Raw genomic sequence first — 17,509 nt, forward strand, 5'->3', positions numbered from 1 at the left:
AAAAATATTTCTTAAGAAAAAAAATATTTTTTAATAAATTATTTATCAATAATATATATATAATGATGGGGTCAGATCTGCTATACCAGATCATGTTTCATTTGCTGAACCACCCTTCAAAAACAACAATAAAATTTATTTTTTTATTTATTTATAATGTATAATTTATTTGTTTTTGAAGGGTGGTTCAGTAAATGAAACATGGACTGGTACAGCAGATCTGACTCCATAATGATGACATTTAATTATCACTAATTCAAATAAAGAGTTATATATATAAAATTAAATTACAAAATAATGTCAACAAAACAAAAACAAAATTAAATGAGATAAATAACATGACAAATTTACGATAATTAAAATTTGAATAAAAAATTAAAATAATCTTGTAATTTCTTCAATGATGACTTCAAAGCTCTATAACAATGATGAAATATAGTAGAAAAAATCAGATCAAACCGTGTCAAAAAATATTTTATCAAATATTTCGAAGAGAATCAGAAAATTATATTTAAAACATGTTTAAGATAATCTCTAATTGTAAGATCATTTTATTGAAAAAAAAAATCAAATTCAATAACTTCATGTTCCCTTTCTACATAATAAAAAAAAGTATTCATTTAAGTTAAATTTATATTCATAACTAGAAAGAATAATTTAAAAAAAAAACAACTTTATTTGGAACCCATAAACTTACAAATGAGTGTTTATAATGAACAACATATCTACAATTAATTGTTAGTAGCTAACCCATTAGGGTACTCAACCGAAAAGAGTCTTATCTTATGTCATATTAGTTAGATTGTGGAGTTATGCAACTGTCTCATGATGACTCCCACAACCTAACTAACTTTGGTTGTGGATTCGTGTTAAGAATAAAATATGGTTTTTCAAATAAAATATAATGTCTCAAGGGAATCAATCAATCAATCATCTCTTATAAGTTGTCCAGTCACTTCATCAGCATCAACATTGGAACAGGACTCGTCGTCGTCGGTATGGGGACAGGTGGTGGACAAGGTCTGAGATTGAATGGGGTGCTGCCAAAAGTGGCTTCTAATGGCCTTATACTTGGAATTAACAGCTGAAAATCCAGGGTCAGATAGCAAATCTTGAACTGCAGTTCGGCCCTCGAGCATGCTCACTGCCTGTGACATTGTTGGCCTCAAAGTTGGCGATGCATTGGTGCACAAAAGAGCTATGTTCAGCATCACCATTGCCTCTGTTGCAGAATATTGAGATCCCAAATCTGGATCCACCAGTTCCATTAAACGCTCCCTCTCTTGAAGAACATAAGCCTGTTGTTAAAAAATGGATTAATAAGTCTAAAGAGACCAAGAATTTGAAATAGAGTTCACATTTATGATTTATTTACCCAGTCCAGCAAATAGACAAATTCTTCGGTTGGCCTAAAGTTTGCATTGCTTATTCCGCTGACAATTTCCAAAGCAACCACTCCGAAGCTGTAAACATCTGCCTTTTCTGTTAAATATCCTCGCATTGCATACTCAGGAGCCATGTAGCCACTGAAAGGACATCACATTCATGAAGTTAAAGCACAATCATGTATATTTTAGTGTATTTAAGCAAACAAGTAGCTGAATGAAGTGTGTGGGCTTACTTAAATGATAGTTATTGAAAAAAAAGAATAATTAAGTGCTACCAATTCAATGTAAGTTGAAATGTGCTCAAGACTTGGAGCTTGTTTAATGTAGTTTTTTTTTTCTTATTTGTATTAAATGTTATAAAAAGTAGAGTAAGAGTATAGCCAACCATTCTGGAAAGTTTGAGCAAAGGAGAGAAGTTCATGAAAAGGAACTTACATAGTTCCTGCAATTCGAGTGCTAACGTGAGTATGCGCATCGTCATAAAGTTTTGCCAAGCCAAAATCAGATATTTTTGCATCAAAGTTCTTGTCAAGCAAAACGTTGCTGGTTTTAATGTCTCTATGTATTATCTTAAGTCTTGATTCTTCGTGTAGGTAAGTCAATCCCCTTGCTATGCCGAGGCAGATTTTCTGCCTGGTAGGCCAGTCTAGTTTCGACTTGCAAGTTTTATCCCGACCTGTTTAAAGATAACTCTGGTATTATATTTTATTATAAGGTGGGACATTGAAAAAAAAACATGTTTGGATAGAGAAAAGCTTACCAAAGAGGGCACGGGAAAGGCAGTTGTTTTCCATGTATTCATAAACCAATAGTAATTGGTTCCCTTCATTACAACATCCATACAATTTTACAAGATTTGGATGTTGTAAAGCAGAAATCATTCCAATTTCATTCACAAATTCATGGCTTCCTTGCCTTGATTTTGAGGATAGCTGTTTCACTGCAATTATTGTCCCATCTGATAACATACCCTGCATTTAGCAACAACAACAAAAAATAATAATTAAACAATTTCCAAGATAACTGCTAAACATTCTCATACAAAAGTGATTATTACCTTATAAACTGATCCAAAACCACCTTCCCCTAATTTATTATCTACGTCAAAATTCTTGGTTGCTGCTTTCATCTGTCTTAATGTGAAAATTCCAGTTAGCAGGTCTAGGCCTCTAAGATCTGTTGAAAAGTGAAATGCAAAAATATTAAGGAAATTGTTACTAGAAGCATCAAATATACTAAATCACTTTCAACTTTATTTCTCTTATCTACTACAGCCAATGCCTATAAACATTAGAAAAGGGCGTTAACAGTTTTTTGTGCAACTAAATTTACACCATTAAGAAGGTGACCATGATATAAATCTATAATTATTTTTTTACGACAAGGAAAGATCGTTGGTAAGTTTGAAGAGAATTTTTCTTAGTGTTCTACATATATGGGCAAAGTGTCATGAAACTTCTCGGTGAGAGCCTTAGTTTCAGTTAAGAGTTCTTGTGTTGATATTTATTTGTGTTTCTGTTTGTTTTGCTTGTATGTTTCTTTGTCGCCTTGTCAGTGTCTTTTTAATGAAACTGACCTTTATTCAAAAAAGACCATCTTTGTTTTGCTTTGCTTACATAATCACTGCCAGTACTAATCTCCAATTACAAGTTGGAAAGAAGGAGATGGGTTCAGAGCTGTATAAGTACCTTTGTCAATTGCTATTTTGTTTCCCAGATAGCCTTTTCTCCAAAGAACAGCTAGGACAACAATGATAAGAAATGCTCCCCCAGCTACAGCCCCAGTCAACATTATAGGGTTAATCTTGTGTGAAGAAGGAGGTTTAAAGTCTGCATCAGCAAAAAGTCTATCGTTAAAAACCTCAACATAAGAGAAAAAACTATATAAAACCTCATATTTCTACAAAAATCTCAAGAGTTATCTGAAAGATCACTTGAAAGACTTACTAGGATCAACTGATATAGCTGATATGAGAGGACCATATACTCCTCTTGCTGGGATTCCCGTTGATCCTTTTCCAGCCCAGTAGAAGTGTATCTTCAAGGTGTTGTTCGTCACTAAGGTACTAAAAGTCTTTACAGTAGGTTTAACAGCTCCGCCAGCCTCACGGACAATGTTAAAATCTTTTAATACTAACTTCCCCTAAATGTCAGAATGTTTCAATCATTCATTGTCTTCACAAATTAATCTAGTCCATCTGTCATGTTGGTTTATTAGTGTTTACCTGGATGTAGACATCAAAAACTCTCTTTCCAAGGCTGGTAAATGTCTTGTCATTTGTATATTGAAGTTCAGCAAAATGGAGTTTGACAGAGTAATTCCCATTACCAAGACATAGTCCGTAGTAGGTGAGAGAGAGGGGTGATCTGCGTGCTGTTGTATAAAGTTGCAGTTCTTCAGAGACATTAAGCAGGGCAGAATTATTTGATATAGTATAAGAATCTAAATCTGCATCATTATCCATGAAGTTCCCAGTACTGCTCCATGCCCAGTTCTGTGCATTGTAAAATGTGGAAGCACCTCTTGAGTCAAGGTCTGCTTCGTACTTGGTGTTATTTACATAAACTTCATTGCCACCGCAGTTGATGTACATAGAATAATCTAAATTAACAAAGCAGTAGTAAGACAGACACACAACAGATATACCAAAAATAATATCAAAAGTAAATAACTAACATAAGTTAAATTATTCTGTCATTCTCTAACAGCTTAGGCTTAAAATGAAAACATAAATTAACCAATTATATATATAAGTGCAATTATTATATATATTTTTTTTAAATGATGACAAAATCTGGAAGGCCGTGTACATATGCAGCATCACACATAAAAGGATTTGGGGTAATTTTCGTAACTCCTATCCCGGTCTCCTTTGTAAATAATGGGCCTTTTGTTTAATCCTCCTTGTTGGGAATCTTTTGATTTGTCATTGTTTGGCATGTAGGGCTTTTTTCATTACATTGTTGTAAGGACACTTTTAATTTTCCTTTTATTGATAGTGATAGCAGGTCTTATTTGAATTTTGGGATCTAAGCATATTGTGTTTTTTTCTTCATTTTTACTGTCATTTTTGTAAGTGTCGTTAAGCTGTTCATTTATTAAAGAAATGCATAGACTTTCCTAAAAAAGAAGTGCAGTTATTAATTATCTGTTCATACATGTGCAGCAGTTGATTTTGTGCAGATGTGATTATGATTAAGAACCATGGGATTGATCAAAGAAATGCTAAGCTCAAGATCTCAAACTACTATAGAAAGTTATTTCCCATTTATAATCTATCTTCAACAGCTAACTTTTTTGTTTCATTTTCAGGCAGAAATATTAAACAAGTCATAGCCACCTATTAGTGAAGTACATAATGCAGACATTGAACATTTACTTACAGCGTTCATTCCTAGAAGAACAAGGGAAGTTCCCCTTTAGGCATGGGTGAATTTCACTTCTGCAATAAACAATCCGAATAACATTAGTAGCTTGGTAAACAGGTCAATTATTGGGAATTCTTAAGAATGATAACAAAGAATGAGAGTAGATAAGGAGTTAAACATAATGTAGATACAGGATCTCACATTTTTTTTGCTGATTGAGAATAGCTCTCTACAAGGTTCCTGGAAAAGTTAAAAGAAAGGAATGATGACGTTATGAATTTCATTCAGGGCTCATGATAGTGTCAAAAGCATTGAGAAAACTCACACAGTAGGTTGTGTGCACCCCTTTGGACTGGATCTCCCCCAAGTGAAGTTGTTGTAAGATACATCTCTGCATAGCGCCAACAGCAGAAAGTAGTGAATAGTTTTCCTTAGACTTTGGACAGAGAAAACTGTGTAACTAAATTACTAAATGGTGTTTATGTATAGGAATGAGATAATAGAACATCTTGAACAGACAAGGTTGAAATTATTACATAATAGATTAAGGAATCTAAGGAACTAACTTACAAGTTCCAGTTTTTTGATATCATCCATTCTTGTAAGGGTCCCACTAGCCTATTTTCTGTCAAATACCTACAGACAAATCTTAAATTGTTATCAAACTGATTTGAAGTGGCTCAATCACAAAATATGCAGATTATAAGCTTACATAAAATCAACTTTGAGCAGTTTGTTGAAAGAAGATGGAATTTCACCAGTTAAGTTGTTGAAACTGAGGTCCCTGATGAGTAAATGAGGACAATGCACAAAGTCAGTGAGTAATAGCAGAAACAAAACTTTTATATTAAGTAACATCTTAGGTAAGCTAGCCACAGAAATAAAAGGCGAGCTAACAGTCCTTGTTTCTATAAAATAAGTATGAAGAAAGATAATGAATATAGGAGAGTTTCTTACAAAATTTTCAGTTTTACAAGTTCACCAAGAAAATCAGGTATCTTTCCTTGGATTAAACACTTCCTCAGTATCCTGTAAATTAAAAACTCAGTTTCTGTTGCACTTGGTAAAGAACAGAAACAGTGAGCTAGACAAAAAATGAGAAAAAGTGGAACTCACAGTGTCTTCAAGGACTCCAAATTATTAAGAGGGGGAAAGGTAGAACGTCCACTCTTTAAGTCACTGATCCGCCTAGAATCCACAAGTAGAAAACTCAATTGGCACAAGCTCATTTCAATCAAAAATTAAGAAAGAACAGAATGAAAAAAAAAAAAAAAGAGTTCAAACTGGCTTACAGGTCAGTCAAACTTGTTAATGTACCAATGCTGGAAGGAATGGGTCCCTCCAATGGACAACCTTGAATGTGCCTGGCTCAACCATGGTGGAGAAAGTTATGGCCTCTAAATTTGATAAATATTGTCTGAAGTAAAATCTATAAGATTGGTATCTCCGTTGTACTGTTAGAGTGCTAGAAATGAAAAGGATTGCATAAAATGTCACCACAAACGCTGTTTTAGAGCAAACTTACAGTTTCTGTATGTATTTCCAGTTTGCAATGAAATTTGGTATCCTTCCAGTGAAGTTATTGTCACTTATCCTCCTGGTACTCATGGAATAAACAACAGTCAGATGTAACTAAACAAACCAATGACTTTATTAACAACGGTTTGATTCTCATAAAAGTTAAGATCATCTTGACATCTTTAATGTAATGTGGAGTCTAGGTTATTTTATTTTATATATATATACTGTAACTTCTTATACATATTTTTAACCTTATGTCCTGTCTGAAATGAAAACATTGAAAGAAAAACATTTCAATATGCTTACATATCCACAAGGTTGGTCAAATTTGAAAGTGCCACAGGCAATTCTCCAGTAAATGAATTTGATGAAAGAGTACTGAAAGCACCCAAAAGACAATAATATTAGTATCATAAAACATTAACTAGGGAAAGTAAGAAACAAATTTGCTGTCCAGGGGGTGAAAAAGGTTACAGTTTTAGTAAATTAACCAGTTTCCCAATTCCTGTTGGGATAGTTCCATTGAAGTAGTTTCCTTCAACACTCCTGCACACATTAATCAATCTCATAACAAAATTCAACTGCAGATGTAGCCTTGCCCTCAGAATATTGACACTTGAGAAATGCATCTTGCTTACAAGTTTCTGAGGGTGGTGATCTTGGTGAGTACATTTGGAAATGGACCAGATAACCGATTTCCCATTAAGGAGCTGCATTTTGAAACAATAAGTTGGTATGTTGAGTATATCACATAATGTATGTTCAGAAAATGCAAATAATCTTTGTGAAGGTAAATAGATTGTGTATCCATACATACAGATCAACCAACTGCAATGTAGCCCATTGAGAGGGAACAGAACCATGAAAATAGTTACGACTCAAGTCTCTGCAAAAGAAACAATCCCTTCGTTATCACATTAAATCCTTAGCAGTAGAATTAAGTTGATAAATCAATATCCAACTTGCAGCTAATTGGCTTACAAGTTCTTAAGATGACGAAGTTTTGCAAACTGTGGTGGCAGGTCACCTGAAAAATTTAGTGACTTCAAAGCTCTGCAGTAATACAGAAGGTAATTCAGCAGCAAATAGCAATCATGGAAATGACTTGTCTTGTAGGCGTTATAGGGATCAGTAATAGAGTAAGCAAGTCACTTTCATTCATTAAACTTTTCAGTATCCGGCTAGCATAGTTTCTCTTAAGAACTATCAATATTAACACTAGTACCAGCTAAAAGTCAAATGAAAAGGATTAGATGGGGGCACTAATAGGTCCCACGGACAAGAACATGATCCAGCTGATACATCTATGGATGAGTTCAAAAAGTCGGCAGGTCAACTAAGTTGACTAATCATATTGAGTCAAACATATCATGCGTTCTTGATAATTTAATACAACTTTGAACAATCTGGAAAACAACCCAATAATTTAGTGGTGGTTGTAATTCAAAAGAATTCAAGTGGAGAGGAACAGTTTCATTTGGTTAACTAAATGGTTCTATCATAATGAAGTAAGTTAGGAGAAAGAGGAAGAAAGAGTACATGCTTACAACATGGCAAGTGAGATTGTTATTGAAAGAGCAATTGCAAGTTACAGAGCTCTCAAAACCCTTCTTGAGAATAGGGAGACTCCAATTCCCCTTTCCACTGCAAGGATCCTTGTTAAAATCCCAATCATTCTTTCCCAACTCTTTCCCAATCTCCTCCAGCACCTTCACTAATAACATTTAAATCCAGTCATAAAAGTTAGAAACACAATCAAGCTCAAGGATATATAGTGACAATGGCAATATTCAGACAAGTGGGTTCGTTAAAGTAGTGGAAACCGGGAGCATTTTCCTCCTCGGATCCAAATAAAGAAGAATTCGTACCTTCCGGCGGGTGAAGGGTCGGATTGGCTGCAAATCCGGGAGTAGTGGAGAAGATAATGACAGGTAGAAAACAGAAAACAACGTAAAGAAGCGGCGGCAACCTCATTTGTAGCATTAAGATTGAAGAAAAGTACTTGAGATTGATCGATAGTTATAGATCTTATCCAATTTCTCTGGCTTACTGGTTCAATATTATCAATCGGGTGGTAGATAGAGAGAAAGATGATATATTTACGTGTACATTGATTGTTGAAGTTTATAAAGTAAACTATTATCAGAAGACAGCGAGAAAGAGAGAAGATAGGAATAGAGACGATGAAGAGAAAACTGAGCGCTCACTGTAATAATAATAAAGCGCCATGGAAACAAACTAGCTTAGTAGAAAACAGAGGACTGTTGCTGTTTTTATGGTTTTTTAATCCCGTTTTTTAAAGACTTGTTTGGTTAATGAACAAGAAATATATACATCAAATTTGCATGTAAATCATTTGACAGATTATATAAAGCTGTTTTATGTAAAATATTTCGTTGAAATATTTCACTTTATTTTAAATTATTTGATTTTAGGTGAAAATTGTTATAGTAATTTAGAAATTTTTAATATAAAATTTATATAATAACTTTTTATGTAAATTGGTTTGACCGTCAATCATCTTCAAATGATTCAAAGCGGTCATTCTTTTTAAGTATTTCACTCTAATTTAAATAATTTATTTTTAGATACAAAGTTGTTATAATCATGACTATAGGAACTTTTAATTTTTAAAAATTAGAATTTATATATCAAATTTTCATATATATCTATTAGAAAAATTATTGGGAGAGAAAATTTAATGGAAATGAAAATTTCAATCTGATTTGTTGAAAAATTAATAAATAAAAAAATTCATTCTCTCTTATTACATTTATCTTTTTTCCAAATGTAGGCTTGTTTGAGAAAAAAATTTACTTGGGTTTTATCTTAAAAACCCTTGTTTAGTAAAAATTATAAAAAATTGGTTTTTAAAATTTAAAGACTAATTTATTTTTTGATTTTAGTAGATATAGTATAAGTGAGAGAATGATGGTTTAGAAAGAGAAATAAAATTATAGAGTAATTTTGGTATTTAAATGATAAAATTATTTGATTTGATAATTAATAAGATGTTTAAGTTTTGAGATAAAAACTGAGTTTTATCCTGTTCCCTCTCATATTCTCTTAAATTCTCTCTGTCACTCTTAATATTAATAGCTAGTATTTTCATTTGAAATGAGTTTCACTATTTTATTAATTTTTTGTTTTTTTTCTCCCATCCAAGCTGGTTGTCTTTCCTTACCCTGTCTTTTATTTTATTTTTAAAATAGTCCAGCCATAAGACTTTAAACTCATTAATGTACCGACATTAGTTTTTACTTTATATTTTTATTATAGATCTAAGAAAATAATTTGAATTATTATTTTAAAATAGTTTAGATATTGTCTATTAAATATTTTATTTTACAAAATGTAATTTAAATCAGGAATGTAAAACAATATTATATCAAATAAAAAATATATAATTTTAATAATATGAAATCTTGAATATGATAAAATTAAGACAAAATATACTACTTAATTTTATTTATTTTTACAATTGCTATAATTATATATTAGCATAAATAAAAAATCTCTATAAGCGTGTGGGACAGCCTGTTATTTTATTTTTCTTCTCATTCCCAAATGTCAATTGAGAATCTAGAGTAGTTGGTTAACTTAAAGGGTCATTAATTGAATTTTTTTTTAGTAATAAAATAAAATTAAACACTGAAAATAAGAATTTCACATTTTTATTTTATTTTAGTATATCTTTCTAAATTTTTATTTTCTAAATTAAAAAATGTATGATGATCTCAATTCAACTTAAATTTTTTACTTTTTGTAAGTGACAATTTGAGACATTTATTCATTTTCATTATTAAATTATTATAAATTTAATTTTATAAAAGATGTTACTCATTCTTTTCAAATAATTGTTAATTTTGTGAAAACTTTTGTGAAAATAAGCATATCATCTATAAATAATATATAATAATTTAGACTCATTGAACAAAGATATATCAATAAAAAAAATTGAAGCAAGCATTAGATTAATTCAAAATTTTGAACATCAAGTATTTGACTTTAATATATAAGTTTTTATTATAATCATTCTTATTATGGAACTTTTGTTCAAATTAGAACAATTCTCAATTTAATAGAATTTAGTCAAAAAATTAAATATAGGCACAAACAGGTCCAATAAATCCTTAGACAATAATTTATTATTATTAGATGGTAGGTACTTCCACATTAATCAGAATTCCTAATATGTACAAATATTATAAAGTTATAGCGTTTCTAAAACAAATTTTATAATCTATTTTGAAAAAGTTCCAAACCCAATCATGCAATTTTTTTGAGGGAAAACACATACAATTTTACTTTAATCAAGTGTTATAATTACATGTTATCAGGGGCGGAGCCATGTTTGGGTTAAAGTGGACTCCCGTCCCACCTAAATTAAAAAAATTATTGGGTTAAGGTGGGTTTCCGTTCCACCTAAATTAAAAAATTCTTAGGTTGTAGCCGAGGGTAAAGTTAAACATGTAACAATATGTAACAATTTGTCCGCTTTGAATTTAATTTGATTAAGGGAAGGTCACAAAATCAAACTCTGCCCTCCTACTTAATTTTATAAAAATTATTATAATGTTAATTTCTTTATTATATAATAATACATAAATTTTAATTTATATAACTAAAAATATAAGAAATTATATATAAAATAATTTAATTGATATATTAGTTTTTTTTATTAATTTCAGTTTAATTTATAATACAAATTATTTTTAATATAAAGATTAAAATAATAATTTATTATAAGAGTAAAATAGTTTTTTATATTTTTTTAAATATTATAAAAGTTTATAAAAAAATATAAATTAATATTTAAAACAAATTAAACAGTCATATTAATTTGTTTCAATTATTTAAATAAATAAATTTATATATTATTTATTCTTCGAAAATAGCGAAAATTCACTAAATTAGATTTTTATATTTTCTTTATTTATATATTTAGTTTAAACTTATTTAAATCTAATTAATTTAATTTTTCACGTTTTCTTAACTTAATTTTTCTTTAACATGTATAATTTTGTTTTTTAAATCGAGTATTCTAATCTCTCTTAAAATTTCGTTTATTTATTTTATTTTAGGAAGGGTTGACCGAATATCTATTTAGTAAGGGTATTTGTAAAAAAAATCGATTAATATGTTCACGTATTACACATTTACACGTAATAGTATAATACCAAAAATCTTACAGTCCAGTAAAAAAAAAAATCCTAGATTCGCCCTTGGGTTAGGGTGGGTTCCAGTCCCACCTAAATTAAAAAAAAAATAGAGCAAATTAAGTGAATAAACTGGACAAATGAGTCAACCCCAGGTAATTTTTTATCTTGACTCCGCCCCTGTCTGTTATTAAACATTAATTCTGAATGTAATATTGAAACCAAATAAATGTTAAGAAAAAAAAACATAATCACATAATAAATAAAGAATTGTAATTCGTCAAATAAAATATTAATGATAAATCAATAGTTAACATAAAATTGACTTTCTCCAACTTTTTAATACAAAAATATCCGAATTTTGAACTTTAGTTTATTTATAACTAACAAGTTATTTTTTTGTTCAAATTCAAATTCAACTTTATTCAATTTCAAATGTTTTCAAATAATTATAAATATTGGCATTCTCAAATCATAACCAATATACCATATTGAATAATAACTGCACCATACTTTAAGCACGTGCTCGGATTTACATATGCAATAAATAATTAGCTGGATGGCCATAAAATGTTGTCAGTATTAACTGGTTAATTAAGGCCAATTATTATTTTATTAGTGTTATTAATTAATTACTTTATCACTTTGAACTTCACATCACTATTCATACTTAAAAGTGTTTTTTTAGTCCGTGTATACTGAGTCAACACAGACAATTGTATCATATAATTGTTTTATTTATTTTATAATTTAATATTATCTAAAAAATCAAATTAATAAAAGAGTATAAAAATGCAAAAATGTACTTCTTCCCAAACCACATTAATTTACACATGTGAATGTCGCATTCTTAAGTGACTTTATATATGTATATATTCAGAACTGATGAATGAGTAGATAAATATTAAAAAAAAAAGTATGAATAGAAGAAATAATTTTCATATTTTTAATCCATTTAAAAAATGACAAATTATTTTTATAATTTTCTCATTCCATATAATTTTTATTTTAAAAACTCTTAACCACGGGTAATAACCACGGGTAAGACATGTTTCTACTTACTATTATATTTAGAATCTAATGTATAAATGGAAGTGTAACAATAATATATATATGATTTTTTTTTCATGTTCCCTCTCACTTTAAAGAGACAATAAATAAATATATATATATATATATATATATATATATATATATATATATATATATATATATATATATATATATATATATATTTTGTCTCTTTAAAGTGAGAGGACACGGTAAAGAGAATTCCTAATGTAAACTTTTTTTTTTTTCTTTTTACATGGGTTACGAAAACATATGATATATCCTATAATAATTTTATTTTCAAAAATTTATTGTTTTTCAATCTTTTTATAATTTAGTTACATTAGAAATACTTGAGATTTCATAACAATCAACCTAGACAAAATGTATTTTTTTTAGATTTCAAAGTAATATTTTTTGGTACGATATCGCTATTATATAATTGATATCGAATAATATTAAAGTTTAATACCATACCTTATCACTTCTTGTGGTATATTAAAAAATCAATATTTTTAATATTTTAAGATACAATATACTTGTAATACTAAAACTATAAGGTCTCTTATAATTGATGCCACCTTTTACTTTTGTATTTTTTCTATTATTAAAAATTTAAATTGTGGTATTTTATTTAAATGTTAGAAGTTAAACATCCCCAAAATCAATTAGCTGACTTAATTTAGTGTAATTTTTTTAAAAAGAATAATGTACATGTAGTTGATCTTAAAATCTTTTAGACAATTAATATAAATTTATTATTATTTAAAATAAATTTGATTTTTTAGTTGGGCTTCCCAACATTTTGTTGAAGCCAGTCAGTCACCTATGACCTATCCAGCATTCCGGCCCATTGGACTATGCTAAAATTTATTCAAGGCTTATTATAAAAGGAAGCCCTAGAAAATAAAATAATAATAATAATAATATAATAAAAGATATAGAAAGCGTGACATACCTTATTAGACAGCGTACACGTTACTGCGATAAAGAAGGCTGGTTATACACGCAATCTTTGATTATTATCTCACCCTTTAAATACGTCCCTTCCCTTCTTAACCTAACCACATTTTCTCCCAATCTTCATCTTCATCGCCATCTTCAGCATTTCTTCTCGATTCTTCAAGGTACAAGACGATCTTCTATTCTATTCCATTCCATTCTTTCATCTTGAATTTATCTTCTTTGATCGTTTGTTATCTTTATGATTTATTCAATCTCGTTTCATCTTTTTATTTTTCTTAGATCTACGTTCTCTTTATGCTTTCATTGATGTCAGGTTTAGATATTGTTAGTTCTATCTTAGATAGGGGCATGCGTTTATTTGTGTAGGTTTTGTACGGTCTATTTCTGATCGTATCTTATTCTTGACGTTTCTGTTAGTTTTTAGGGTTTCTTCATCAAATTTATGTTTGTAATTAAATTTCTTGGATGTAAATCGATGCGATCAATGGATCTAATGATTGATCGGTTTTTGATGATAAATTTTGGTTGAAATTTGAACAGATGCAGATATTTGTGAAAACACTTACTGGTAAGACAATTACTCTGGAAGTTGAGAGCTCCGATACCATCGATAATGTTAAAGCCAAGATTCAGGATAAGGAAGGGATTCCTCCTGATCAGCAGAGGCTGATCTTCGCTGGAAAGCAGCTTGAGGACGGTCGAACCCTGGCTGATTACAACATTCAAAAGGAATCCACCCTTCATTTGGTTCTACGACTTAGAGGTGGCATGCAGATATTTGTGAAAACGCTCACCGGCAAGACAATTACCTTGGAAGTTGAGAGCTCAGACACCATCGATAATGTTAAAGCCAAGATTCAGGATAAGGAAGGGATCCCTCCGGATCAGCAGAGGCTAATCTTTGCTGGAAAACAGCTTGAGGATGGTCGAACTCTTGCCGATTACAACATACAGAAGGAATCAACACTCCATCTTGTTCTTCGTCTTCGAGGTGGCATGCAGATCTTTGTCAAAACTCTAACGGGAAAGACAATCACCCTGGAAGTGGAGAGCTCTGACACCATCGATAATGTGAAAGCCAAGATTCAGGACAAGGAAGGCATCCCTCCTGATCAGCAAAGACTAATCTTCGCTGGTAAACAACTTGAGGATGGGCGAACTCTTGCTGATTACAACATCCAAAAGGAATCCACCCTTCACTTAGTTCTCCGTCTCAGAGGTGGCATGCAGATCTTTGTCAAAACCCTAACTGGAAAGACAATCACCCTGGAAGTGGAGAGCTCTGACACCATTGATAATGTAAAGGCCAAGATCCAGGATAAGGAGGGCATCCCCCCTGATCAACAGAGATTGATCTTTGCTGGGAAGCAGCTTGAGGATGGAAGAACCCTTGCAGATTACAACATACAGAAGGAATCAACCCTCCACCTTGTTCTACGTCTGAGAGGTGGTATGCAGATTTTTGTTAAGACCCTAACTGGCAAAACGATCACACTTGAAGTGGAAAGCTCTGATACAATTGACAATGTAAAGGCCAAGATTCAGGATAAGGAGGGCATCCCCCCTGATCAACAAAGATTGATCTTTGCTGGGAAGCAGCTTGAGGATGGCAGAACACTAGCAGATTACAACATACAGAAAGAATCAACCCTCCACCTTGTTCTTCGTCTGAGAGGTGGTATGCAGATTTTTGTGAAGACCCTAACTGGCAAAACCATCACCCTTGAAGTGGAAAGCTCTGATACAATTGACAATGTGAAGGCCAAGATTCAGGATAAGGAAGGAATTCCACCTGATCAGCAGAGATTAATCTTTGCCGGGAAGCAGCTTGAGGATGGTAGAACCCTAGCAGATTATAACATCCAGAAAGAATCAACCCTTCACCTGGTCCTTCGGCTTAGGGGAGGAATGCAAATCTTTGTGAAGACATTGACTGGTAAGACAATCACATTGGAAGTGGAGAGTTCGGATACAATAGACAATGTGAAGGCTAAGATTCAAGATAAGGAAGGGATTCCTCCGGATCAGCAGAGATTGATCTTTGCTGGGAAGCAATTGGAAGATGGAAGGACCCTGGCTGACTATAATATCCAGAAGGAGTCCACTCTTCACCTTGTTCTTCGCCTTCGAGGTGGGTTCTAATTGATGGTGTCTTATTAATATTGGGCTATGAAAAACTGTCTCTTTTTTCTTCTTTCTTTTGGTTATGTGAACAATTTGGGTCTTATGTCTTATGTTTGTTAATAAACTTGAATGTGTTGGGTATTTCCTTTTGTTTTGTTTGAGACAAACTATGGAAGTCATCTTCTTTTCTCTTATATGGCTTTATAAACTTCTCCATTAGAGGTAATTTGAATATTCTTGTGAAGATGGCATTATGCACAATAAAAACCCATTTTCATGCTGTTACTTTTAATTTTCTTTTAAGAATTTTAAATTATTTACCAATTTTTGGGTTAATTTTTAAAATATTAACGATTTTGAGTCCATTTATTCTATAAACAAACTTTTCTATATCTTCTTCTCACCTCATAACAAAACTTTTCTTCAAATCAGAATATACTTAGGCATCAAAGTTTTTTGTTTTACATTTAAGATAATTAATAGGTTTTAAATAAATAAATTTTGTGAGTACCTATTATTAGAAAAAGATTAAAATCAAATAAGATGTTTAAAATATTTATATTAAAGTATTAAAAAATATAAATGACTTTTTGTCAAAGTTATTTAGAATGAATATAAGGTAATGCATTGAAAATTGAAAGTTTAAACTACTTTTAATCAAGTTATTTAGAATGAATATAAGATAATGCATTGAAAATTGAAAGTTTAAACTAGTAAAATATAGAGTTTATATTACATAGTAAGGTTTTAATTTGGTAAAATATTAATTATAAAATTAATATTGAATATAAAATTAATTAAAAATAATAAGTAAATAACACTATAAAAAATTATAATTATAAAATTAATTATATTAATTTATTTAAATAAATAATAACTTTGTTTAAATTTATAAATTTATTTTTTAATGTAAAATAAGTATAAAATCGCAAAATCAAAATTATTTAAAAACTAGTAAAATTGTAAATTTTAAATGGTTAAAATGAAACTTTTCAATTTTATATACAATCTTAAAATTTAAGAGTAATTCAAGATTTTAACATTTTTCATTCTACTCAATTATTTCTCTTCTAATAATTAAATTATTTAATCATCAAACAAAACACCTTTATTAAATAAAAACAAATTTATTATAAAAATGGAGTACCAGTTTCATTGATCACTTTGGGCCTCAACTTTAATTGAGTTTGTAATCTCAATTTATCTCATAATTCTGCTATTAATGAAATCTGGTTTATATATTCAGAGGATAATGTTAATTTTCAGAATTGGAAAATTTTGTGATTAGTAAAATTTAAGAGCAGGAATTGAAAAAACATAATAATTCTTAAACTATTATATAATAAAATAAATAAAAATAACTATATAAGTAAAATTATTTTACCTTATTTAACAAATTATCTAATATAACTTATTATCATGGGTAAAAATATTCTTATATGAACATAATTTAACATAATTTATATTTATTTTAATATACTTCCTTTAATGTTCATCTTGGACAATATCTTGGCCCTATGCAAATTTAAATTTTGGGCCCAAAAATAAAATAGTATTTTTTTTTAAAATTTTAATTAATAAAATAAAATATAAATAATTAATATATTATAATACGAGACTAAAAAAGAGAAAAAAAAAAGTTATTTTTATAATATATATTTAATATTAAAGGAGAAAAGAGAGGAAAAAATAATATTAATAATATAATATTATTAAATATAAAAAAATGGGGGCCCTATAAAAGTGGGGGGTCTTATGCAAGTGCATTGGTTGCCTTAGTCCAAGGCCGGCTCTGATCTTGGTCAATGAAATCTGAAAACATTAGAATTTAAGGTTTTGGTGAAAAAAACAACAATTTAGTCTTGTGTGTAGACATGCTTAGGAATAAGAAAATTATCTTTGAATTTATCTCCAACAATATGATTGCCAATCT

At 30.1% G+C, this 17,509-nt stretch overlaps 2 protein-coding genes across 6 annotated transcripts; one reads left to right on the forward strand and one right to left on the reverse strand.

Annotated features, from left to right (window-relative positions):
* Positions 1–651: 651 nt before the first annotated feature.
* LOC124938535 (probable LRR receptor-like serine/threonine-protein kinase At1g07650) lies at positions 652–8,463 on the reverse strand. 5 transcript variants are annotated; one of them, XM_047478988.1, is made up of 24 exons: positions 8,146–8,463; positions 7,817–7,991; positions 7,259–7,330; positions 7,095–7,163; positions 6,916–6,987; positions 6,752–6,823; positions 6,584–6,655; positions 6,282–6,353; positions 6,049–6,120; positions 5,873–5,944; positions 5,714–5,785; positions 5,469–5,540; positions 5,327–5,392; positions 5,082–5,147; positions 4,958–4,996; positions 4,772–4,830; positions 3,613–3,989; positions 3,335–3,530; positions 3,077–3,217; positions 2,446–2,564; positions 2,149–2,359; positions 1,824–2,064; positions 1,376–1,526; positions 652–1,298 (listed from the first exon to the last, which is right to left on the reverse strand). In XM_047478988.1, exons 1-24 carry the CDS (start codon positions 8,258–8,260, stop codon positions 927–929), a joined length of 3,045 nt encoding a protein of 1,014 aa, XP_047334944.1. In that variant the 5' UTR covers positions 8,261–8,463; the 3' UTR covers positions 652–926. The 5 variants fall into 5 exon arrangements, with proteins under 5 accessions (XP_047334944.1, XP_047334946.1, XP_047334947.1 ...); XM_047478990.1 differs by having other exon boundaries at positions 7,825–7,991; positions 8,146–8,462; XM_047478991.1 differs by having other exon boundaries at positions 7,091–7,163; positions 8,146–8,462.
* A 4,990-nt stretch (positions 8,464–13,453) lies between these two features.
* On the forward strand, positions 13,454–15,768 carry LOC124938536 (polyubiquitin). Its single transcript, XM_047478994.1, has 2 exons — positions 13,454–13,613; positions 13,993–15,768. Exon 2 carries the CDS (start codon positions 13,993–13,995, stop codon positions 15,592–15,594), a length of 1,602 nt encoding a protein of 533 aa, XP_047334950.1. The 5' UTR covers positions 13,454–13,613; the 3' UTR covers positions 15,595–15,768.
* Positions 15,769–17,509: the final 1,741 nt, after the last annotated feature.

This window comes from Impatiens glandulifera, chromosome 5 (assembly GCF_907164915.1).
Source record: "Impatiens glandulifera chromosome 5, dImpGla2.1, whole genome shotgun sequence".
NCBI lineage: Eukaryota > Viridiplantae > Streptophyta > Magnoliopsida > Ericales > Balsaminaceae > Impatiens > Impatiens glandulifera.

Coding starts and splice junctions, on each gene's coding strand:
- LOC124938536 (XM_047478994.1), top strand. CDS start 13,993: ATGCAGATATTTGTGAAAACACTTACTGGTAAGACAATTACTCTGGAA.
- LOC124938535 (XM_047478988.1), bottom strand. CDS start 8,260: ATGCTACAAATGAGGTTGCCGCCGCTTCTTTACGTTGTTTTCTGTTTT. Junction 6,121..6,281: donor TGGAAATACATACAGAAACT/GTAAGTTTGCTC, acceptor TGGTTGAGCCAG/GCACATTCAAGGTTGTCCAT. Junction 4,831..4,957: donor TCTCAATCAGCAAAAAAAAT/GTGAGATCCTGT, acceptor TGTTTATTGCAG/AAGTGAAATTCACCCATGCC.